We start from the raw sequence: 24,794 nt of genomic DNA on the forward strand, positions 1-24,794 counted from the left end.
ACCCAGTGGAATCTTTACATCCAGGGTTGCCACACACATTTTACCAAGACAAATAATGATCAGCAAATCCTGTGTTTTCAAATGATACCTCCCAATGCATACTTGGTACAAATTTTACCATAATCCTCTAAAAGGCGTGAACATAAGGGGACAGACTGTCACACATACCACTAGCCAATCACAACAGCTTGAATTTCTAACATTGAACTCTTTCAATGTCCTCCTTACAAACAAGATACCATGTAAGAACTATTTACTGAAATTCAGTGAATCATGTGAACAGCAATTAAATTGGAGAAAATGATGTGTTTGGACAGGAAAAGATGAGATGATTGACTCTCTTCAGCCAGCTCTAACCATAACATATTCACAGCTTGTATAATGGGCCCACAGTTCCGGCAGCTGTGGAGACAGTAGCATCTTTGGAAACCAGAGAGAATGACCAATTCATTTGAAAGTTGATGGTATAAAAACCAGCAGAGTTATGTGATAGTATTATACGCATAAAATTCTGGCCAAGCTAACAATATGCAATTTCTGTCTGGATGGAAAGTTTGATGGTTCACTATTTTCAGAGAATCTGTTAGGCCAGATTTAACCTGTATGGAATGTGAGGTTTGGGGTGGCGGGTTGTTTTGTTTGGCAGTCTGGATGTTTAAGCCAGCATCTTCAAGCACCCTTTGGGCTTCTTGCTCAGCCTGTAAGATTTCCCACCAGGAACCAAATCTATGATCTGTTTGGATTATAAATCCAAAACAAAGACAAAAACTACAGCCAGGTTGATGGCTTTCAAATGCAACTTCAGCATGGCCTAGAGCAAAAACTCTTCTGTTTCTACTGCTCACCAGACAAAGCACTTACATTCCTTACACTAGTGGATGCTATAGTAGGTGTGTATGTAAATACGAGGCGAGTAAAGCACAGACGATCTCATTTTGCCCTTAAATTCCCCTTCCCTTTTAAATATTTGTAAATAATCATGGTCAGATGATATGAAATCTCAGCGGGCAAGATGCTAAAAAGCAGGGTTAGAGTAACCCAACATCTGATGGATGGTGCTCTGAAAGGAAAGAAGCCATTTCACATGCTATAGGAATCTGTGCTTCTCCAACAGAGCAAGTCTTCAAACCGTATGCGGTAGCTGCTCTGACGACTATTGGCGTGGTCTATATCAGCTGTGGAGATGAGCACACTGCAGTGCTCACCCAGGTATGCTCCATATCCTTCTGTGTGGTGGACAGCCAGGCCATGACAGTCGAAAAATAAGTGTGTGCGGGCGCGCGCGCTTAGTTGGTATGATGGCACAGCAAGGCTTAAGGGCCTTTGTTTGATTGGGGGTGGGGTCGGAGGGATTAGAAGATCTGGGCAGTGCTACTCTTGTGCAAAGACCTTCAGCCTTGTAACTTTCACTGAGGTCTCTGGGATGTTTATGTGCTCAAGGACGTCCAGGTTGGACATTGCTGCAGTCTCTGGCATTGGAAACTCCTGTTGAGTGTTTACATGAAACAGAAGAAGGGCAGCTTAAGGTTATGGGACCCAGTCTTGCTCCCATTATATTCAATGGAAACTTTGCCTTTGACCTCAGTGAGTGTAGGATTGGGCCAAATTCTGCTCATCTTACTCAAACCTATGATGGGACTACGCAGATGAGGAAGACAGGAAGTAGGATATGGCCCAAAGTGCTGACCATATAACCATGAAAATCTCCATTATCAATGGATAATTCAAGAAGATTTGTTCCCAAAACAGAGCTGTTGGAAACACCCCACTTATAGCTACTCTTTATCCCAAAATTAACAGTTATTAACCATTATTCCAATATGTACAAACAGATGTAATGACAAATGTAAACAGGTTTTGTTCTGTAGGAAAACGGTGGTATTTTGGAAATTTTTTTAAAAATTTTTACTTTAAATCTAGACAAAGGCTACTAATGACAATAGAAATTGAATATATTTTTTTTCTAATACCAAAAGCTGTTTTCTGAAAAATTATCAAAAATAAATGGAAAGCACATGAAGTAAAAGCTACATCCCTGCACTACTTCTGACATAGAAATGTTCTCCAACCAGCCAGTCCATATGTTCAGCAGGTTGCTTTTCCCTGGGGGGGATGGGGAGCTGAGTGTGTGCGTGTGTGTGAGAGACCCCATTACTTTGACTGCTACTTACAAGAGGGTTATGAATCTGCTCTCTCTTCCATACAGGGAACTTAGCCCTGTACTTCAAGCAGCAGGTTCATGCTTTTAGTATGAGAAATCCCAGGTTCAAACCATGCTGATGGCCCAAACTGGATTAGTTACATGCCCACCGTGAATATGATCCTTCATTGGTTTCACTTGTGTATGGCCAGATTGCATCATCTTCTTTCAACAGTCTTCAAGTTTTCTTCTTTTTTGTTGGAGGGGGTTAAAAAAAAATAGGAGGTGAAAGTCCCATAACCATGGGAATCAAATTTTGCTTTTGTTTCAACAGGATGGCAGTGTGTTCACATTTGGAGATGACAGTGCTGGACAGCTGGGACATCGCTCTTCAACCCAGATGCCTGGTCCTCAAAAGGTCGAATGGCTAGATGGTCCAGTTTCCCATTTGGCATGTGGAAGGTGTATACTGTAGCTCATATGTTTTTCATAATAGTCACATTTTGCAAGGGAAAACAAAATTGTTTTCTAAAGGAAGGTAGACAATTTTGGGTATTTTTTTTAACCAGGTGTGTGCTTATTAAAAGCAAATAACTGCTTCAATATAAAGCTAAAATTGTACAGTTACAATCAAAGGGGCCGTTAGTGAAGAAGTTACCCTCCAGTTCTGTGAGAACACGGACACATTAGGTGTTTGTAGCAGCCGGTAGAAACAGAGTTTTAGGGTGAAGTTCAATGGTATGCTCTGACTGCTTGGCACTCATTCCTTCATTAACAGTAAGCAGCTGTAAACCCAGCTGTAACTGGCCCATGAAACTGGATTTCTTGCTCCTTTGCATCAGTGGAGGGATGCAAAGCATTCAGAATATTCCAGTAAAGCTGGCTCTTAATGTATAATTATAATACAACTTGCATATGCAGATTAGACACTCCTGAGGTAGTTCTACTGTCTGGATTTTTTTTGTGGATGGTCTCTATATAGCAAATTCTAGAGGGTTCAGAGGTCTGATACATACTGTAATATGAAATAAAATAAGGCAGGGCATTTATGTATAGTGTATGTATTGCTCTTCATTGATCTCAAATGATTTTGCAAATCAAGGGCCAAGCTGAAGTCAAATAAGCCTTGGTCACTAAGTAGTAGTACCCTCCTTTTCAGATAGGAACACTGAGTTACAGTGGGACTGTGACTTCCCGAAGCTCACCCGGTCTGTAGTGGTGAAGAATAAAGCCCATCTTGTCTCATTCCCAGTCCTGTGCTCCAACCACTAGATATCCTAGTGAATTTCTACAGGTGCCTTTATAACCCTGCTTTACCATCAGCTGACCCTTATTGACTGGAAGGGAGAACCGAGAGTTTTCTGGGACAGATTTGTAACATGTTCTCTCTTCTCTTTGGCAGCTATCACACCCTGGTCTACATGTCTACTCCTGGGCAGGTTATATCTTTTGGACGTGGTCCCCAAAGACACATTGAAAATGGAACAGCCAATAACCCAGGGGAGCAGACGCAGAACTTTGACATCAGCAGCCTGGTTTCAGCTAACGGTACTGATTATAAGTGGAAAGATGTTTGTTTTTACACAATGTGTAATGAATCCATGGAACTCCTTGCCATAAGAGATAACTGAGGTCAAGACCTTTAATTGGATTTAAAAAAGGATTTGACATTTCCTTAAATAACAAAAACAGCACCAGTAATATTAGATGATATGAGAATATCTATATTTAGAAGGAATATAAAGCCCTCATGCTTCCTGCCATAAATCTAACACGAACATGGGCTACGAAGAAACAGGTGATACCCTCACTGGAATATAACTGTCATGTAATTATTTCCAAGAAACAGAGAATATACGATGAAAGTATATGGGGGAGTAAAATGTTGTGCCTCTTGTCTGTATTTTTCTATAACATCTCCCAGGGTCCAGTTCTGTAACATGCTGAGCAGCTTCTGGGCATTTCTTAGCCCTCTCCATTCTCTTGACTTTAATGGGAGCTGTGGGCATTTAGCAACTTGCAGGTCTGAGGCCAGATCCAAAACCCCATTGAAGTCAATAGAAGGACTTGCACTGGCTTCAGTGGGCTGTGGGTCAGTGCCTAAGGCCCAAGAGAACAAAGTAGCAGCATAAATAGCAGCAGTAGAAATTGAGGATTTGGGATTGATCTGATTCATATTCTTGTAGATCTGTCGGGCGTCCAAGTGAAAATGATTTTTGCTGGAACGTATGTCAACTTCGTCAGTACTCTTCAGTCCCAGGTAGTGATATCCCGTCTTGTAGATTTCATTTAACTCATTTGTTTCAATGATAGTGGGCGGAATTGCAAGCAGTGTGTCACTAGCATGTTAGCAAATTTAAGCTTTATTTATTTTAAAGTAGATATGTCGTGTTTATGGAGAACGGGTTGGAAGCAATAACATGGCAGCAGTTTTTGCCAGGAACAAGCAATAGTTAGCAAAACACAGAGGAGAAAATGGTAATATCCAGTTTATAACTCAGCCAAATCTGAACAGATTTACATGGGGCCCACAACAGACACCTCCCTGACCCCAAGTTCATACCCTTGTGAAGTTTCAGTTTTGCTGGCTGTAAACTATGAAGGCATTAGAGGTCTTAATTAAGATTCTTACTACTTTTTTATGGGAAGTATTATGCAACTTTAATATTTGCTCTTAGTAACTTTTTTCTAAAATCAAATGTTATGGGCCAGATCCTCAGCTGCTGTCAATGGTGGTCACTGCATTGATTTCAATGAAACTTCGTTGATTTGGCATGAGGATCTGACACAGTGTTTTAAGAAAGGAAAATCCATTCCTTAAATATACTCAAGTATATGAGCCAATGTTGTTTTTAAAGGAAATATGTAACAAGTTTGTGTTGCAAGAGTAAATCACCCAGTGTTAACCTAGCACACACAGAACGGTAGAAAGAACAGAGTTACAGTGGTGGGTATAATTCTGACCATAATATCGCAAGGAGGAAGTTGAGGTTGAAGAGCTGCAGTATGGGCTGATGATAATATTTGGTATTTATACTGAGCTTTTACATCTTCAGCGTTCTGTAAAAACATTAATTAACCATAGCAATAGACTAGTGATGATTTATGGCTTTGAGCCCTTTGGTGGAGAATAGTGGTTCTCCATGGATGCTCTGTTAACCATAAGTCATCACAAAGCCCTTCCTGGTAGTCTGCTGAATGAAATAGTTTGGAACTAAGTGATGGTTGTTGGAGCAGGAGGAGGTCCAGGCGAGACTGGAAGTTTTCATTTAGTAGTTAGAACACAGCTCATGTATCTTTATTGCCTGGTTCAGGCTTGGAGAGCCAGCTGAGCAGAGAAGATCCTCCAGTCATCAGCTCAAGGATTTCTCAAGCAGTTCACTTTAATCTCCAGAAAGTGTAATCCATAAATACAAAGCGAATCTGGAGACCCACAGCGGTTGGTAGGAAACTATGTGGTCCCCTAACTCCTCTTCCCACCCCAAATTTAACAATTTTAATCTTCAAAACCTAGTTAGTGGCTCTCTTCCTGTACTGACCCTTCTTCCTCTCTAGAATTGTGTGCAGATTATTCTAGGGCTGGTTCATATGGAGGTCAATAGCAAAACTCTCATTGACTGCAATGGGAGCCTGGTTTTAGAATTGGTTGCTATCTCAAAGAACTGGTTGGCATAGAGAATCAATGCAGGAGCTTTCAGACTGTTACTACAATATACCTTAACCTGTGTCCTTTTTCATTTTACTAACTGTTGGATAGATGATAAGGGATACTGTGAAGAGGAAAATTGGTGACCTTCAGGAGCTAAAATTAAGTTGTGAGGGATCCTAGGTACAGTTTGGTCCCATCTCTAAGGGTTAGTAATGATGATCTCCTTCTTCTGCTTCAGAATCCAAGCCAAGAGAATTGCACATGTTTATTGTTTGTCCTCCCAGTATGTTACAAAGTGTAAATCAGGGGTAGGCAACCTATGGCATGCATGCCAAAGGCGACACGCAAGCTCATTTACAGTGGCACTTACACTGCATGGGTCCTGGCCACCGGTCCAGGGTGCTCTGCATTTTAATTTAATTTTAAATGAAGCTTCTTAAACATTTTAAAAACCTTATTTACTTTACATACAACAATAGTTTAGTTATATATTATAGACTTATAGAAAGAGACCTTCTAAAAACGTTAAAATGTATTACTGGCACGTGAAACCTTAAATTAGAGTGAATAAATGAAGACTTGGCGTACCACTTCTGAAAGGCTGCCGACCCCTGATGTAAATAAAAACACAAATTTTCTTTTCAATTTGGGAAGAACCAGGGTTATCATGGTAGTACTCGCATCTTGTTTTGCCTTTTTACTTTATAGCCTTCCACATAAAATAAATCTACTTTAATGTCATGAAGAGTATCACAAGATTAGCGACCTGGTAGTTTCTCCACGTTGCCTGTTGCATTTACCTGCCTAATGCAAATTCAGGGTCTTCAGTTTTGAGCAAAAGTGGGAGCAGATTTGATCAATTGCTTTGTAAAAAGCCTGTTTGCAGTGGTGGTTTATAATTTTATATACAATCATATGCATTTACTGAACTTAATCTTTTATTGTTGTATCTTTGCTTTTTGGTTTTATTTAAGGATCTTGAGCATGCACGTGGGATCTCTCCCGCAGATACCCTGCAGAAGATTAGCAGGCTTGACAGGACGTTGATAGATAAATGGATGGCAGTGACAGTTGGCACTGATGAATCCCAGGAGGCTAAAAGGTTCCTGTCTACCACTTTTCTACATTATGGGATATGAAGACTTGTCTTTAGACATCTTTATAGTCGATGTCTATAGTCGATGTTTATTCATAAACTTTAAACAAAAGTAGGGTCTGTTTTACTGCCTTTACTGAAGCTACTAGGCCCATAGCTAGCCTATAACGTGGCTATCCTACAATTTAGCCAGCCTTGTATGAACGCTCTTTGATGACAACCAGCCCTGACTTAAACACTGTTCCTGAACTCAATTCTTTCATTGTTTTTCATTGAATCATCAGAGACCTGTTTGCTGCTAAATGGGAATTGAAGCAGACCCTTAACTGACTGGAAAGACACCCTCTCATTTCATTTGGAGTCAGATTAAATTCTAAAGGCCTGATGCAAAACCGGTTGAAGTTAATGGAAAGACTGTCTTCACTGGGTTTTAGATCAGGCCCTGAGAGAGAATAAAAATCCTGCAGCAAACATTATCTTCCTCTAAATGACATATCTTAAGAGAGCATCTTTTGGCAGTAGAAAATTCATCATGCAAATAAGACAGAAACAAACGTGCTCTTTTAATAGCTAAAATAACAGAGTAATTGCTTAAGATTCAGTCTTGTAAATGTCTGAGCGCTAATATATTGACCTAGTAGGTGGGATAGTTGTTTAATGCCTACTTTCTTGTATTATTGTGCCTTTTGTAGGGAAATAGCCGTGATATTTTCTTCTCCCGCTTGTTTAAGTGCAAGTTTTTTAAAACCCAGGTAAGTGATATTTTCAATGCCATTCTTTGCAAAGTTTAAACAAGAAGCTAAAATTGTAAGTCAACTAAATTATGAAGACAAAACCTTATGCCCATTTCCAGAAGATGTACCTGCCGGGCGTAGGGGTGGCAAGGGAGTTAAAGCAGAGCGGTATCAGCCATTTTTAAGTTTGAATAACCGTCATGTTGCTGTGGGACAAGAAGGTGCCAGGTAGCAAAGAGGGATCATGCAGTTGTGATACTCTGCTGCTACTTTAACAAAGGAACACTATTCAACACGCTGAATCCCCAGCACCCATTCTAGCATATGCTACACACTGCAGTATATGCACTAGGCAGCCAGAGACCCAGCCATACCCCTAGCCAGCCAGACCATGCTTGTCAGCTGGCCAGTCTACTGTTTGGCCTCCTCAGCATTCGTTTGTGAGTGTGCTTAGGGGTGTGTTGGAAAATGCTCCCTTTCCCCTCTTCCCACTCCTTCACCCTGGGCAGGGCGGATCTAGCCCTTGGAATTTACCTGAGTTTCCTAAGGCTTTCATTTTAAAAGACCTGAATAAGAATTGCAGAAAGAAGCTGCCGGCTGAGCTAAGATGTGTTCTCGTACTCTTTCACTTCACTTCGCAGTTCTACAGCTCGAAGGCTAAACAACAATCCTTCGGGGCTTGTTACAGAGCTACAGCAATTCTAAGCTTGTTTATATTAAAAAAAAAAACAACCCACAGGTGTCTGATATCATTTTTGCTGATTTAGGGGACAGGGTTGGTATTGTGTTGTGAGCCTACAGCGTCACTGGTTCAAATCCAGCTCATTAAAATAGTGACTGACACGTGGGCTGTTTGGTGGCAGTGTGACCTGAGTGGGTAGTCCTAGGTCACTTCCCAGACAGTGGACCCTTGTCCATGTCACAGCTGGAACTGGCCCTCTTTATTTAACAGTCTCAGCAGAGTGACCAGGGATTGAATGGGCACAAATCCTCAGCTGTCCCTTTCCACCTGACAGGTGATGCTTGGTCGAGGCACGCTGACTGAGCATTGGGGGAAGCTTGCATTACCACTCTCTATCCTGTAGATTAGCAGAGAGAGTCAGTTTCTAGGGCTGTCAGTTTAGCACATTGCACAGCACTAAATTCTGAAGAAGAACCTGTTAAAAATCAGTACTTGCTAAAGGGGAAAGAGCGTTTTCCAGAAAAGATTTTAAAAGAACAACAACCCTGAGACCAAAATGTATCCATTGGGGTATATTGCAGGTATATTCCTCCTTTATTGTATAAAATGAGATGTATATTTTTCCTAATCACTTCAGCTCTGCGTTGGAAGCAAATTGTATTGGTGTTGATCTACAAAAGGCAAGGGACGTATTTGATGAGCTAACCAAAAACGAGTGGATTGTTAACCAGGTAAAAGATCTTGCAAGTTTTTGTGCAAATTACACTCAGGGTATAACTTAATTTAACAGGGCGTCGGGGTGCACAGGCTCAGTACTCTGGAATTGCTCTGAATGAAGTTGAGACAGGACCCTCTTGTAGCATGACACCCCGCAGGGTGCACACTCACGAGAGCACAACTCCTTGGCTTCAGCATCTCCTGTGTCTGATCTTGCAGTGCTCAGCACCCATTTCATGCTGTGAGCTCCCTGCAGTGACTAGGGGACCTGGGAAAGCCTTCCACACACCGTCAGGGGCCATGCATCCCCAACTTCGCAGTCAGCAATGACTCTCAGCCAGCGTCGTAAACAGAAGGGTTTCTTAGTCATCTGGAACACAGCACAGAACAGATCTTCTTAGCACAGAAAGTAGGAAGATTCAGCAAAGTCCATTTTGGGGAGCCGTAGAACCCTGGGCTCTCCCCCCATGTTCCAAACCAGGAGAGTGACTCGCTTCCCGCAGCCCACCCTCCGTCATGTCCAGTTGCCCCTCCTCCGTCTTTTGATCTGTTTCCAGGTCTTGCAGAGCGTGGGGCCCGGCTATCAGTTGCCAGGACACAGAGTGTCTATCCATTGTCTGGGCCCAGGGTGCTAGGCGGCAGTCACAGCTGCCCTCTAGGGTCTCTGAACGATCACCCACCCTTGTCCCACCACCTAGATACTTTTGCAACATATAGGGGAAACTGAGGCACACACAGTATTCCTACAAAACATTAAGTAAATTCCCACTTCATCACACCGGTTGCTACTGATTAATTTGTTAATGAATTAACTTGCAAGGGAATTTTTCTGTGTGTGTTTGGGGAAGACATGCAGGGTCTGTATTGCTATCTGCCAGAGCTGCTCAGGACAAGCGTAAGATCCAAACTGCTCCCTGTGCAGTGATGCGTTGCACTTGGATATGCTAACACATGGACTCTCCTGATAGGCCGTTAATTTCCCTAAACCTCTCATCTCCCAAAGTCTTCACCTCCCAAGTATGAGGAATTGTTTTTAAACATAAAAAAGAGGTAGCTGGCAAGTATATGAGAGGACGGGGACAACTCTTTATCCCACGTCTAAATCGCCTCGCGTGTGGCATAATGTCAAAAGTATTTCTGTCTTTTAACGCCGTGACTTTGTAATTGGGGGGTAGACAAGAAACAGAGCAGCAGCACAAATTCCAAATAATTTGGATAGTTTAGGCATTTGGGATGACCTTTCAAGGTCCCTTTCAGTTCTAGGAGATTGGTATATCTCCTATTATTATTATTATTTTATAACAGATTATTTTTTATTTTAACTACATCTGAACTCTGACTGCACTGAATGCTTTAAACTCTACATACAAAACTCTTCTGCAAAGTTTCAAGTCCAGCATTATGCCAGGTAGAAAGTATTGGCCGTACATGGCACTGCAAATCATTCTCTGAGTGCTTTCTCTCCTCCACCTTTATTTTATTTTATTTTATTGCATACAGATAAATTACTATCTGATGGCGGATCTGATTCCTGGTCTTCCACTGCGTTCTCCTCATCGTGAGGCTTTGTCTATTTTCCTACTCCTGCCAGAATGCTCTGTGATGTACAAAGAACAGAACTTGGAACCTTTTGTTATGCGACTTGCGCAGGCCATTAATAGCATGAGTGACCGTTCCTCAAACATACTGGGTAAGGTTCTTTCACTTTGAGCATGAGGAGAAGCCACTGCCCGAGATGGTAACTGCAGCACACATTTTAAAACGACTTCATTTAGGACCTGGTTAACATACTGGTGCAAACATACACAGTGATAACTTTTGCCTCTTCACTTCACTACTTGTGGATAGTGCTGCTTTCCCAAAATCTTTATATGACGTGTGTGTGAGAGAGATTTATTCTCTCACACAATTTTTGTTAGATCCAAAGGTGCTAGACTATACAGTCAATCAATGCAAACCCTAAAAAGCAAGGAAATAAAATATTCTACACTCCATCTACACTGTACTCCTCAGCTCCTCTTCTCAATTTCATGTGCATCTCTTCCACAACTCACAGACCATATATCTCCACCTTCATCCTAAACAACCAGTGGGCTCCCTTTCTTGTTGTTGTTTGTACTACCAGGCCTAGAAATCTTAGACCCAGAAGCTCCTGGTCCCTGGGGCACTGTACGCACAGAACAAAAAGACAGTCACTGCGCCAGAGAGCTTACAATCTAATTATAAGACCAGATAAATTAGGTGGACACAGACAGACTGGAGAGCATAGGAAACAATGAGATAGTATTGATCAGCGTGATAGGCAGTGGTATCAGCACACCAGTAGCCCAGTTGTTGTCAGGGATTGATTGGCATCTTGGCAGTGGGGTTTTGAAGGAGGGTAATGAGGTAGCTGTGTGGATGTTTATGGTAAGCACTCCCAAGCTTTCGGGGCAGCGTGGGAGAAACATGAAGGTGCTTGTTTGAAAGTTTAACAAGTGGACAGTGGAGGCTGGCATCATGGTCCATTTGGAGGCAGGACTCAACCTTTTGATACTGAATGAGAGGGTAGGGTAGGGATAGATTGTGAAGGGCCTTGAAATTAAGGACAAGAAACATATGTTTGAAACAATAGAGGGAGCCAGTGGAGAGGGACTCAGAGAGGGGTGACAAGAGCCTTTGATGGGCTAGGAAAATTACCCTTGAACTCTGACTGTTTATTGGTCTGGAGTGGTCATAAGTTCACGTTTAGGCTTGGTGTTTCTCTCATCTGCTGTTGTTCTGTATGTGTGTTTTATATGAGTGGGTGTAAATAGCTGAAGTATGGTGTCTGATTGCATTTAGTGGCTGCATTGTTTCCCTCCAAAACCATGTTGCATTAAAAAACACTTTGAATCATGTATCATTCATAAGAATGCAAGCTGAAAGGTGTGTTTGTGGATGTTGTACCAATATAATAAAAACCAGCAGGATCTTATTAAAAGGGATAAGGCAAAGATGCCACATTTATTGTAAATACCATAATAAAACAAAAGACAACAGTAAACAACGTTGTTTTACTACTTATTTCTTATACACACACACATATATTCATTCACACAATCATTCATTCAGGTTCTGTATAGATGTTATAGTTACCAGCCTAGATGTTGCTCATGCCAAGTTACTGGCCAGGTATCTTGGTCATGAGGATGGAGCCGAGTCTGTGTCAGATGCATCTGATGCTCCTGGAGGCTGGCGGCAGAACCATAGACTCAAAGTCCTTATTCTTTAGAGTCCAGTTTTATAGGGATTTTTCCCTATGTTAGTTGATAGGAGTTGCTTCATTCTGCTGTTGCTAAATCAATCAGCAGATGGCTGGCTCCATTCTGTCGGGGCTTGGCTACACTTGCAAGTTGCAGCGCTGGTAGAGGCTTTCCAGCGCTGCAATTAGTAACCGTCCACACCTGCAAGGCACATCCAGCGCTGCAACTCCCTGGCTGCAGCGCTGGCTGTACACCTGGCCGGGTTGGGGTGTAGCGATTGCAGCGCTGGTGATCCAGCGCTGCTCATCAAGTGTGGACACACACTAGCGCTTTTATTGGCCTCCAGGGAATAAGGAAATATCCCAGAATGCTTTTAACTAAATTACTCCCTTTGTTTTGTTATGCAGCCTCTCTTTGTTTTGTTGTGAACCTCCGGAGCTCCGAGCTCCGTTTCTACCGGAGCTGTTTATCAGCTCCTGTTTGCTGTGATCAATCTGTGAACAATCAAATGAGATCCTCCTCCCTGTTGTGAACGAGCTCTGTGGAGCTCCTCCGTTGCCGCTGCTGCTATCTAAAAAACAAACAAAGCTCCTGTTTGCTGTGTGATCATCTGTACCTGGCTGTAAACAATCAAATAGAGGCAGGCAGGGAAACAGTGGGGGAGTCCTGTTGCCTGCAGGCTGTTTGCAATTAAGAGTTAAGACTAAGGGTCGGAAAAATGTTCTGATTTTTCAAGTCAGGAAGCTAACACACAGTGTTGGCTCCAAAAATCCACTCTCTCTCTCCCCCCGCTCCCTGTCACACTAGAGCCCACTCCACCCCCCTCTTTTGAAAAGCACGTTGCGGCCACTTGAATCCTGGGATAGCTGCCCATAATGCATCACTCCCAACAGCGCTGGAAATGCTGCAAATGTGGCCACACACCAGCGCTGGTAGCTGTGAGTGTGGCCACACACCAGCGCTGCTCCTATACAGCTGGATGACCAGCGCTGCAAACTACCAGCGCTGCAAACCGTAAGTGTAGCCAAGCCCTCAGATACTTGTTTTTCCTTCCTTTGAGGTGGTGGGGGTCATCTGGTTGATCCCACTTGACACCTTCTTCAGCCAACACTGAATTCTTCAGACTGGTAACTCCCTAACCATTCATTCATTATTTAAACTAGGCATGCATTCACATACATTCTCTATCTTAATCACATCTATTTCACTGTCTCTTTACCTTTTGGGGTGTTACCAATTTATGTGAGACTCCCTGTCTTTTAACAAGCAAAGATAAAGTGAGATGAAAACTTACAGATGGTGGGGGTCTCTATCTATACACTATAACAGCTACTGTTTTGGCTTACTTAGAGATAATTAATGTTTAACAAGTTTTATACAAAGTATTTCTTTGAGCTTAACAAGTTTTATACCAAGTATCTCTTTGAGCAGGCTTTACACAGACACAGCTGGTGGCTTGCAGGTTAGAAGCTAAATGTTGGGAATCACAAATTTACTTCTAACATAAACCTTAAGTTATAAAGTATTAATTAACAATAAATCAATAAATCATTTCTCATATAAACCATGTTTAATATAAACCTTCCTTAATATCCCTACATGGAGGAAGGCTGGGATGTGTGTGTTTCTTTAGAGATTTTTTTTTTCGTTGGTTTTTTGGCAGGGGAGTTTCATTTACATGAATATTTTCCCCTCATATTTCAGAAAAATGCTGGATGTCGTTGTCAGCATCCTTTTTGGACACTGTGGTACAGATGTTCAAAAAGGCTGTAGTATCTCAGCTGCCATTTTACGCCACTCCCCGTTGCCGGGACACCAAACCGCTCCTAGAAGTGCTTGAAAAGCTGTACAGGGTAAGCATGTGTAGTCTGAATAAATGCATAGAGAATCGTCACTGGTTCTAAGCCAACACGTGCATCTTAACCCAAATTTTATTCCATTTCAAGGCAAACAGGAAGGCTAACTACACACTACAGTTAAGCAATTTTTACATAGATGAAATCTCCGGAACATTTATCCTTCCAACCGACGTAGGGAGGTGGCGCTCATGGCAAGCTACAGCTGTAAGTATGACATTGTACCGTCTCCTGGTTATTCCAGAGTTTCTAAGGACAGTGGATGGTTGAAAGACAGCAGTTGCTCCTTATTAGTGTAGCACCTAGCATCTGCAGCTGAGATGAGGGCCAGATTGGGCCTGGCTCTGAACAGCTGATAAGCAAGAGACCGCATCTGCCCAGAAGAGCTCACAGTCTAAATAGAGAAACACACACAACCATGGGAGGGGAAATAGAGGCACAGAGCTTTGAAGTGACTTTCCCAGTAGGTCAGTGACGGAACCAGGAATAGCACCTTGGTTTCCTGACTCCCAGTCCAGCGTCATAACCACTACACCCTGTCGCCTACCTCAGAAATGTCTAACCTTAATATTAACTCCATATTGTAGCTGTGTTTTGATTTTTAAGTCTGGGTTTGGTTGCAGTACCTGGTTGGTGGGGGAAATGGGCCCCAGGACCTGCACGTGATGCACAGCAGCTAATCCAAAGGGGTAGAGAGACTGTTAGAATTGTCTCCCAGGCAAGAAGGGGAAGGAGATTGCAGCCTTGCAGTGCCACTTCTTTGTGTGTGGGGGCAGGGAAGAGAGGGAATCAATGAGTTAAGAGTGCGGAAACTGGGACTTACCTGTTTTATTTTTAAGTATTCAAAAGATATGTACCATTCTCATTGGTAGAATTCGTGTCATGAAGACGACGTTCCCGTCATATTCTGCCGTTTCCCTTTTGTCTTCAACTTGCTTTCCAAGACTCAAGTGTTCCACTTTGATTCAATTTTCATGCAAGAGGTATGATCCGGTCTCTGTATACTGTGAGAAACAGTCTAGGTTTGTTTGTTTTTTGTGCACCACAAATCTACTGTGGTGTTTCAACCCCAGGAGCATGTGCTGAAGTGAAGGACTTAGAATCTATTCACTTTTTTTCCCCCCCAAACCAAGGCTGTGACTAAACTACAGCACTGACAGTGGTGCAGCTGTAGTGCTGCTAGTGCAGAGTCTTATGCCGACGAGAGGGAGCTCTGCCGTCGACTTAACGACTCCAGCCCCCACGAGTGGCAGTAGCTATGTCCATAGCGCTGTGCACACCAGCACTTAGGTCGATGTAACTTACGTCACTCATGGGGGTGGCTTATTCACACCCCTGAGCGACGTAACTTATACTGACTTAAGCTGTAGTGTAGCCATAGCCTAAGTAAAGGATTTGCATGACCCAGCAGGTGCTATCACATGCCAGTCTAGAGTATTTTGCTGGAGATGTTTATATTTTGTTCTTGGAGAAAATGGCATTGGTTGTTCAGATAATATACTAACAGGATCGACTCTGTAACATGACATGGGGCAGTGTGGTTTTAGATTGGGGTGGGAGGGAGGAAAAGAACTTGCAGTGGAGCTTGGGAGCACTGTCTCCCAGGACAATTATTTGAAAATACACCTGCAGTTCAGTGGAATTTAATCCATTATAAGTTGTGGTGGGGGGGGGGGCGGGAATTGTTCTAATTTCCCTGTGGTTTGGTGGCAGAATTTTAACAAAGGGCTTCTGGAGCCTCAGCCGGCACCTTCCTGCTTTCCCTACAGGAGAAGAGTAATTCCACCTAAATGAGAATTATTTAGATCTTATTAAGTGTGCCACACTGTGTCAGCATTCTGAACCCTCAGCCTCCCCGGGGGTGGGGGATGGGGTCTGACCAGGCTCAGGACTCTGCCCCTGTGGATTGAATTTCAGGATTTGGGGCCATTCTGATGTAACAAAGAACGGAATTTGCAATTGACCATCAAAAGTGACTCCTTTAAACATCACTTAAGTCTTCTTTTACCAATGGGTGTTTTGGTTTGCCATAGAGAGACAAGGTGGGTGAGGTAATAGCTTTTATTGGACCAACTTCTGCTGGGGAGAGAGACAAGCTTTCAAGCTACACCGAGCTCTGGGGAAAGGTATGCAAAGTGTCAGCGCTAAATACAAGGGAGGCCAGTTTTAGCATGAGCAGTTACCACATTTCATGGGACCATACCAGGTGAAGTGTCCAGTTAACACCCCTCCAGTCATGGGAGCCGTGCGGGGCAGGGGAGCGTTTAGTGGGTTATAGATTGTTGCAATAAGCCATAAATCCAGTGGTTTGCCATAGTCATTTCTGCCATGTTTTCCTGGAAAATGACTCTTTTGATATGGAGTTCATTCACATTTTTATCTAACTCTCCTTATAAAAGAAGTTCTAATTATGCTGTATGACGTGAATACCACTTACTTCTAACACAGTTTGTTTCAAATGAAAGAAAATGGGTGTGCAATGCAGTAAATTAGTGGTTAGAGCTGGGCAACTGTCACATAGGGGGAAAAATGTTTTACCCATTATCCGTGCAGTATTTTTTTCAGGCAAGATGCTGGAAATATAGTTATATATTCATTTTTTAGGGTGCGAAGGTAGAAGCCCAAGTCATACTGAAGCAGAATGAACTCCTGAGAAAGGGCGAGCTTCCTGAGTTCCCTGTTTTTCCTCTGCAAGTTAAACGCAGCAACCTGGTTGAAGATACTTTACGTAAACTAAGTCTGGTGGAGGACAGTGTCCTGAAAAAGCAGTTGTTGGTATGGTGCCCAGTCATGTTCTTCCTACTTAGCAATATGAAGGAAATTAGAGAGAAACTGTATAGCTGGTTGGAATTAGGGCTGATTGAAAAAATTTCCATTGCAACTGCCTCTCAAGTACCTGAAATTATTTCTGAAAATTGCCTGCTTTCCACAGAAATGTCATGTTTTAGTTGGGGGTGGGGGAATGAAAACTTTTTGGGTGAAAACTCAAAAACATTGTAGTTTCAGTTTTTGATGAAAACTCAGGATTTTCCATGGAAGAAAAAACATTTTCTGGTCAGCTCTAGCTACATTAGGTGTCTAATTAGCCAATTAGCAAGGATCGGTTTCAACGCATTAGGCAGATTTATATGCTTGGTTACCCTCGACAGCTTTGAAAATTGTAACCAGGGTTTTGAGATTTTAACCATATGATCCCCCCCATTAACAAAGATCAATTACTGCAAGGTTGTGGTCTTACATCTGCACGACAGTGAATGTTTACCCCTCTCTATTAATACTTCCTGCCCTTGGATCAGTATGACACCGCAGCTTGTGGTTCTTCATTAGAATGCAGGCTGACTCGGCGTGGCTTGTCTGTTGCTTTGTCATGGGACCTCAGAGGGCTGGCGAGTTCAAAAGCCAACTTCAGCTTATCTTGAGAGGAAAAAACGAGAGCAGTGCGTCTCTAAGCAGACATAACGTGCACTGTAGCAGTGTGTTGTGGACATCATTTTTCAGAAGGTAGAGAAGGGAAACGAGGTGAGTCAGAGCTCAGAAGAGAGGTGAGAATTGCAATTTGTAAGAGCAGGAATGATGAAGTCTTCCCAAATCATCCCTTTGCAGAGTTGTTCCTGCTCTGGTCTTGGAAAGGGCTGATTATTTCAAGCCCTAAAGCTGTGCATACGCTGCACTTAGTAGTTTGACTGCAGCACTAAGGGATGAATGTGGCGTTGATTGTTCCGTTTCTGGGGGAATAGTAGTCTGCAATGACTTTGGAACAATGGCTACGAAGACTAGCCCTCTTTCTCTGTGTTTCTGCAGGTGCAGTTTGAAGGGGAGTTGAGAGGCCTGGATGCAGGCGGAGTGACGTTAGAATTCTTCCTGTACCTATTTGAAGAGATGGTGAATCCACAGTATGGGATGTTCGTGTACTGTGACCCTGCGTCCCCAATGTGGTTTCCTACCAGCGTAAGTCAGAATCTGCTCAAGCCATTCAGGGTCAAGAGACAAAGGAAGTAATTTCAATTTTGACTCCAAGCTTCCTTACCTTCTGCTCAGTAGCTGGAGTCGGCAGGGGAGGTCTTGGAAGGCTGGGCAGTTTTCCAGAGGAGAGGGTCTGTTCCACCTGGGTGTTTTATATTGCAGAATTGGAGAGGGTTCAGAGAATGATTGGGTGCATGGGAAAACTCGTACGCGGAGAGATTGCAAAGACTGGGATTTAGTTGACCATAGAAAGGAGCTGAATAGGAGGGGACATGATTAAAGCACATAAATCAGTGAATGCTCTATACATGATAAGTCATGAGCTTTGTTGTCTTTGTCTCACAACACAAGAACAAGGAGACGTCCAACGAAACTGAAAAGTATTGAAGGAAATAATTTTCCATTCAATGGATAATTAGACTATGTCGTTCTCTGTGGCCAAGAATTTAATTAGATTCAGAAAGGGACTGGACATTTATATGGATTACAAGTTTATCCAGAGTTGTTATAGTACAAATAATAGTTTTTAAAGGGATAAAAATCTCATGCCTCATGTTTTACGTCATTCTCTAGATATTAGGGATTAGGATGCGATCTTTATGAGAGGCAGATTATGCCACTTCTGCCTCCTGTAGGGGTTCTTACTGCTTCTGACTAGCGGGACTTCTGATCCAGGTCTGGCAATTCTAAGAAATAAAGTTAGGGAATGTTAACCACTCAGATTATAGTCTCTGTCTAACCTCAGTAATTAGCCAGACCACAGCAGTGTGTGGATTACTGTTCTCTATACTGAAACTTTCCATTAGTAAACAAATTGTAACTGATCATCAGAGTGCATCTCTGAGAGTTCAGGTGAGCTGCATGCAGTCAGATGGGGGACCAGTTCCATGGTTCTAGAATTCTGAATGACTGGTGTTCCCAGGCTAACTACAAGCATAGTCAAAAACAATTAAATTCCTACAACCAGTAGCAACTCTTCAAGGGGTCATATGCTGCTTTTGTACACTTTATACGGCAGTGACCCAATTAATTCTGTGTCCTTACTCCATTGTGAAATTGAGTTTTATTGCTCAGCAAAATCTATTTTTGTCAGGGAGGGGGAAGAAAAAAGGTAAATTCCTTCTCCCCAATTTCCAAATGAATGTGAACAAAAAAGGGGAAGACTTAATGCAGCAAATTAAGTCTAAAAGAGGGCTTTTCAACATAATTTTGCTCAATTGCCTTTGGTTTGCACTCTGTGAAATGATAGTGTGACACACACCATCTTGGCGGATGCACCGGGGATTAAAAGCATGAACTGCTACAGCTTGAGTTAAAGAGCCAAGGTGTACTCGGTGGGCCTGTAACAGACTCTTATCCTTTGCAGATGAGGCACAGAGTGAGACCTCTAACACATTTCCCAGTGAGACACAGGAGGTCCATGAAATCCACTGATGGCAGATCTGTGGCTAATGCATGCCCCAAAGTTGCCAAATGCCCTGTCTTTATCAGTAGCCTGATTCAGTCCTCCTTAAAGAGTCTCATTAACTTCAGTGGACCTTGGACTGGGCTTCAAAACAGGAGCAGACCTCTTATTCCAAGTGTCACCACTACTTAGGACTCTGTCCTACTCCCATTTTTTTTTTCAGTGGGAGTTTTGCCATTGACTTGAATGGAGCAGGGTTGGAGCCTTGGGGAACATCAGAAGGTTCTGGTGGGGTTTCTTTAAACATAATTTCAGCTCTTCTTAAATGACTGATAGGTTCTGTTTTTGCTGATTTTGCTTTTTCTTAATTACCAGAACAAAAATGTTTAAAAAATTTGCAGAGGGAGTTAAATTTTGCATCGATTGACCTTGACGTGATCCAACTAGTATAAAAAATTCTGTAATTAACCTTTTTAGGGCTCAAAAATGAACCAAAAGATGTATGTAAATGTTGTCTTTCTGATCTCTCCGTTCTGGCTTGTTTGTTTGTTTTTTGTTCCATCATGACCTACTACTTACTTGGTTCTCCAGTTATAATATTTCAACACTTGGCTTTTTTCAGCCTTCGGTAGAGAAGAAAAAGTATTTCCTCTTTGGGATCCTGTGTGGGCTGTCCCTGTTCAACCGGATCATTGCCTTCATCCCTTTCCCACTCGCTATTTTTAAGAAACTTCTGGATAAGAAGCCTTCCCTCGAAGATTTGAAAGAGCTGAGTCCTGTAGTAGGGAAGTAAGTGATTTCAGCTATTGGTTCCAGCTGGATCTCTAAAGGAGTTTGTGCATGTACCCACATGTATATGAACGGGCTGGATAGTTTGTTGACATTCACTATATTGTCTGTAGAGTGGCGGAAGGAAGAATAGTCTTGTGGTTCGGACACTGACCTGGGACTTGAGGCAGGGTCCCGTTTCCAGCTCTCCCACTGATTTCCTGTGTGTGACTTTGGGCAAGTCACTTAAATCCTCTGTCTCAGTTTCATGTCTGTAAAATGGGATTAACATTTCCCTACCAAGGGGTTGTGAGGATAAATTGGCTAATATATGTGAGGTATTCAGGTACTGAGGTTAAAGTGGGGGCTATGTAAGAACATAGATAGGTGGAAGCATAAGAGTAGCAAATGTTCTATTATTTTTCTGTGCGTGAGTTCTGTGTCAGGGTCATGCAAGCTGCCTTTGTGAGGCTCGTGTTGGCAATAATTTGCCAGCAGCAGTGTTGCTCTTAAAATAGAGCGGATTGCAGTCTTGATCAAATTGAGTTTTATCTGCAGTCTCGTCATCGCCACTCTCTGGGCCCACATTAAGAATGAGGGCTGCTATGACCCACTCTGTAGCATTCCACACTTTGGCCACCCTCGTACTAGGCTGTCTGTCTGGTTTTGCCTATTTTTGTAGTACCTTTCTGTTGGTTGTGATTTGATGTGGGGATTAAGGCCATGCATTGTAACAGGAGGAGATGCATTGTTGAGTACATCTGGATCCATTTTTTTTAGGGAATCAGTAGCACCTTGAGCCACACAAAGCCCTAACGGTAAAGATCTGTCAGACAGCTGCACACCCTGTCCTACCTTACGTCTTATCTGCTGTCTGTTTGGAACAGAAGGAGAGAATGTAGCACAGGCAGCTGTGAAATACAGCATACCACATACATTGGCTGTTGTGAGGATGTCAGCATAACTAAAAGAGCAAAGCCTGAATAGCTTGTGTTGTCATCAAAGCCCAGCGATTCAGTGTTAAGAAAAAATAAATAAAAAAAGACAAACTACAGTTACTAGTAATTGTGCTGGACAATAAAACATACATACAAGTGCTGGTTGCATGCAAAACAACTTATGGTTTATAACATAGAACTCATTTTGACTTCTAAGAAGTTGAAATACCATATGTTTTATGGGACAACCAGCCTTGAGATACAGGTTTTTCCTGGACAGATATTGAGAAAACAAAAAATTCCCGGCTTGACCTGCAGGAGGGAAGGGAGACAGAGATTGATGAGAAGGACGGAACTCTGTGGCAGATACGGTAGCAGAGATGGGGGAAGTGGGTGTAGATTTTCTACTGGTTTTTGAGCCCAAAACTTCTCATGGTGGCTCTTGTCCTTGATGTGTATCCAGTCCTTCTACCCATAAATGCAGAATTTACTATTTTTTGTTGCTTGCGACTGGAAATATGTTTAACTATAGTATTTGCTACTATGGTTAGCATAATTTAATCTACAAACAATCAATTGATTTTTTAATTGTACATTAAACATAATGGCTCATAGTTATTACAAATCAATAATAAATGGTTGAGATTTCACTACTCGCAATGCAGGGTAATTTATCACGTGGTCTGTCATCTAACAACTTATAAGTATATTTTGGTCTCTCTTTTTTTTTTTTCCTTTAGGAGTTTGCAGGCAGTTCTAGATTATGAGTATGATGATATTGAAGAGAATCTTCAGATACATTATTGTGTGAGTACCTCTGGAAGCCGTTACGATACATGTCCGTTTCATTTGCTATGCACTACAGTAGTTACAATTGTTGTCACTTTTGAAATGTTGTTCTTCGCTTCACACGGTGGATTGGGCGCTTTTACACTGCTGAGGTGGTATTTGGAAACTTTTCATGAACTTACTTCAGTCGCTTATTCATTTCCCCCTCCCCCCCACATGCTATCCAGTTTGGGAGACAATGACTGTTCCCTTTGGAAATTCAGAATAAGCCACTATGGGAATGCAAGTCTAGAGTGTCTTTTTATCAGCTCTTTGAGGCAGGGGCAATCTTTTTGTTCTGTTTGTACAGTACCTGGCACAATGGTGTCCTAGTCGGTGACTGGGGCTCTGACGTGCTACTGCAACACACATTATTTTCCCTGCTTCCCAATCTTTGAAAATGAAAACCCCACTTTAAATAAGATACTTGTAGGAACTAACTGATTTTGTTTTAATTATCATAGCCTCTTCTTGGAGCGACGAGCCCTTTGGCTCTGAGGCTGGTCTCTTCCAGTCACAGGGGGCCAGATCTTGACTTGTTGTAAGCAAATGCAATTCCATGGACTTCACTAGTGTTGAATTTAGCCCGTTCTGGCCTGTCCGTCAATGAGCGAAAGCTCTGTTTATGATAGGGGAGACCTGAGCTTGAAGGGGAGATGGGAAAGGCAAAAAAGAGGACCGAAATCTTCATGTTTCCTTTAATGCCTAGAAACACACCCATCTGAAACTGACATACCCCTCTACCCCGATATAACGCTGTCCTCGGGAGCCAAAAAATCTTACCGCGTTCTAGGTGAAACCGCGTTCTATCGAACTTGCTTTGGTCTGCCGGACTACGCAGGCCCGATTCACCCCAGAGCGCTGCTTTACCACGTTATATCCGAATTCGTGTTATATCGGGCCGCGTTATATCGGGGTAGAGGTGTATAAGAGTTCTACCTGTGCACATTACTGACACACCCATGTCTTTTAATAGCTACAGGAAGTCACTGAAATTGTGGTCCCATTTGCACCAGGCTGGCCCCTCAGTCTCTCTTGCCACTCGAGTGCAGTTTTGAAGGTGATTGGATTAAAGGTTTCTGTAACACACACAACCCCAGTGGGAAACTTTGCCGCCATATTGATTTCAAGTACCGTAGTAGGGAATTGTTTAATGGAGAGAAGGTTGCCTGGATTGTTGCCTCTTGTCACGAGAATGTTTTCATGGTTTCAGGTGTCGTGGGACAACAAGGAAGTAGACCTGATTCCAGATGGCAGTTCCATAGCTGTGAACAACAAAAACAAGTATCTTAATGCAGATTGGTTTATTTAATTCTAACTGGTGGGCCTTTCACAACCAGGCCTCAGAGTCAGAGCAATTGCCCAACTCTTTACAATAGTGTCCTTTTACGTACTGCTGTTCTCAGTACCTCCATGCCAATGATAATGAGGCAAACCCTCTTAGCTGGGAGAGCAGGGATAAGATGGAAGCTACAGGAAAATATAAGCTTAACACTTACAAACACCCCTGTATAGAGACCTGAGCTAGCCTCCGTCCATCTCCCCATCCTCTCTGCCTGGAAGGCTAGGAGTGATTACATGTCTCCTTTGTTCAGTCCCAGACTCCTCTCCCTAGTGAGGTTATGTGAACCCCTGACTTGTCACCCAATAACTGATTTAAAACAACTCCTCCTTTGGCACGTGTCTGTGAGAGACTCACCAACATTTTCCCCAAATGCGTGTGTGCAATTGCATGGTCCTGGGACTCTCTCCCTAGAACCGGGCAGTCTAAAGGCACTTGTTGAGACTTTACCCACTTCAGGCTCCCGATGAGGACACAATCCCTAATGAAATTTTTGCCATTTTGTTACAAACTCAGGGCCAGATCTGTGAGTACTGAGTGTAGCTCTTACTGTCATGAGTAGTCACTGGGACTATCATGATTTCAGTTCGCAGTAGTAAGCAATAAATCCAGCAATAAATGTTTGAAGGGTCAGATTCTAAAGTACTTCCTACCCCTGGGACACAACACATAAGAACGGCCATACTGGATCACACCAAAGATCCAGCTAATCCAGTATCCTGTCTTCTGACAGTGGCTAATGGCAGGTGCCCCAGAGAGAATGAACAGAACAGGAAATCATCAAGTGATCCACCCCCTGTTGTCCAGTCCCAGCATCTGGCAGCCAGAGGCTTAGGGACATCTAGAGGCTGGGGTTTCATCCCTGATCATATTGGCTAATATCCATGAAGGACCTATCCTGCATGAACTTACCTAGTTCCTTTTAGAACCTCGGTAGAAACTTTTCTCTTATAACCATCTTTTGAAACTATTATCTGAGCCATTAAATGAATGTCTCCCTCTTCCTTAGCGTCAAAGAATGTCAGTCTTTCTAACAAGGAGAAAAACACTTTTTAAAAAAAAATTACAGGAAAAAATTGTGTGTCAAACTGTATCTGAATAAAAGCTATTCTTATTACTATTGTATTGCTGTGAGGTGAGAAGCAAGGTGACCAGGCAAATATATTTACTGTCCTATGTGTATGAAGAGAAGAATGTTGTGTGTGAGCTAACCAATGTCTCTCTTTGGTTCTGTGAAGGAAGGACTTTGTCAACAAGTATGTGGATTACGTCTTCAACAAATCTGTGGAGGTGATTTATGAGGAGTTCAAGAGGGGATTTTATAAAGTCCTGGACAGAGAGATACTTAGATTCTTCCAGCCTCAAGAACTGATGGAGGTGGCAATTGGAAATGCTAATTACGACTGGAACAAATTTGAAAAGGTATGAAGGGAACAGGGGAAAGAATCTTCT

General features: G+C 42.6%; 1 protein-coding gene across 1 annotated transcript in view; it reads left to right on the plus strand.

The window, feature by feature from the left end:
• The window catches only part of LOC123371604 (probable E3 ubiquitin-protein ligase HERC6), a 40,574-nt gene that overhangs the window by 13,563 nt on the left and 2,217 nt on the right, over positions 1–24,794 (plus strand). Inside the window, exons 5-21 of the mRNA XM_045019366.1 lie at positions 1,115–1,209; positions 2,475–2,602; positions 3,543–3,688; positions 4,327–4,400; positions 6,764–6,891; positions 7,578–7,637; positions 8,939–9,032; positions 10,519–10,708; positions 13,947–14,095; positions 14,189–14,305; positions 14,971–15,081; positions 16,703–16,873; positions 17,900–18,046; positions 20,089–20,255; positions 21,913–21,979; positions 23,214–23,284; positions 24,581–24,764. Of these exons, the coding sequence (XP_044875301.1) occupies positions 1,115–1,209; positions 2,475–2,602; positions 3,543–3,688; positions 4,327–4,400; positions 6,764–6,891; positions 7,578–7,637; positions 8,939–9,032; positions 10,519–10,708; positions 13,947–14,095; positions 14,189–14,305; positions 14,971–15,081; positions 16,703–16,873; positions 17,900–18,046; positions 20,089–20,255; positions 21,913–21,979; positions 23,214–23,284; positions 24,581–24,764 (2,099 nt within the window). The remainder of the gene's footprint in view (positions 1–1,114; positions 1,210–2,474; positions 2,603–3,542; positions 3,689–4,326; positions 4,401–6,763; positions 6,892–7,577; positions 7,638–8,938; positions 9,033–10,518; positions 10,709–13,946; positions 14,096–14,188; positions 14,306–14,970; positions 15,082–16,702; positions 16,874–17,899; positions 18,047–20,088; positions 20,256–21,912; positions 21,980–23,213; positions 23,285–24,580; positions 24,765–24,794) is intronic.

The sequence above is a fragment of the Mauremys mutica genome, chromosome 5 (assembly GCF_020497125.1).
Source record: "Mauremys mutica isolate MM-2020 ecotype Southern chromosome 5, ASM2049712v1, whole genome shotgun sequence".
In the NCBI taxonomy this organism is placed as follows: domain Eukaryota; kingdom Metazoa; phylum Chordata; order Testudines; family Geoemydidae; genus Mauremys; species Mauremys mutica.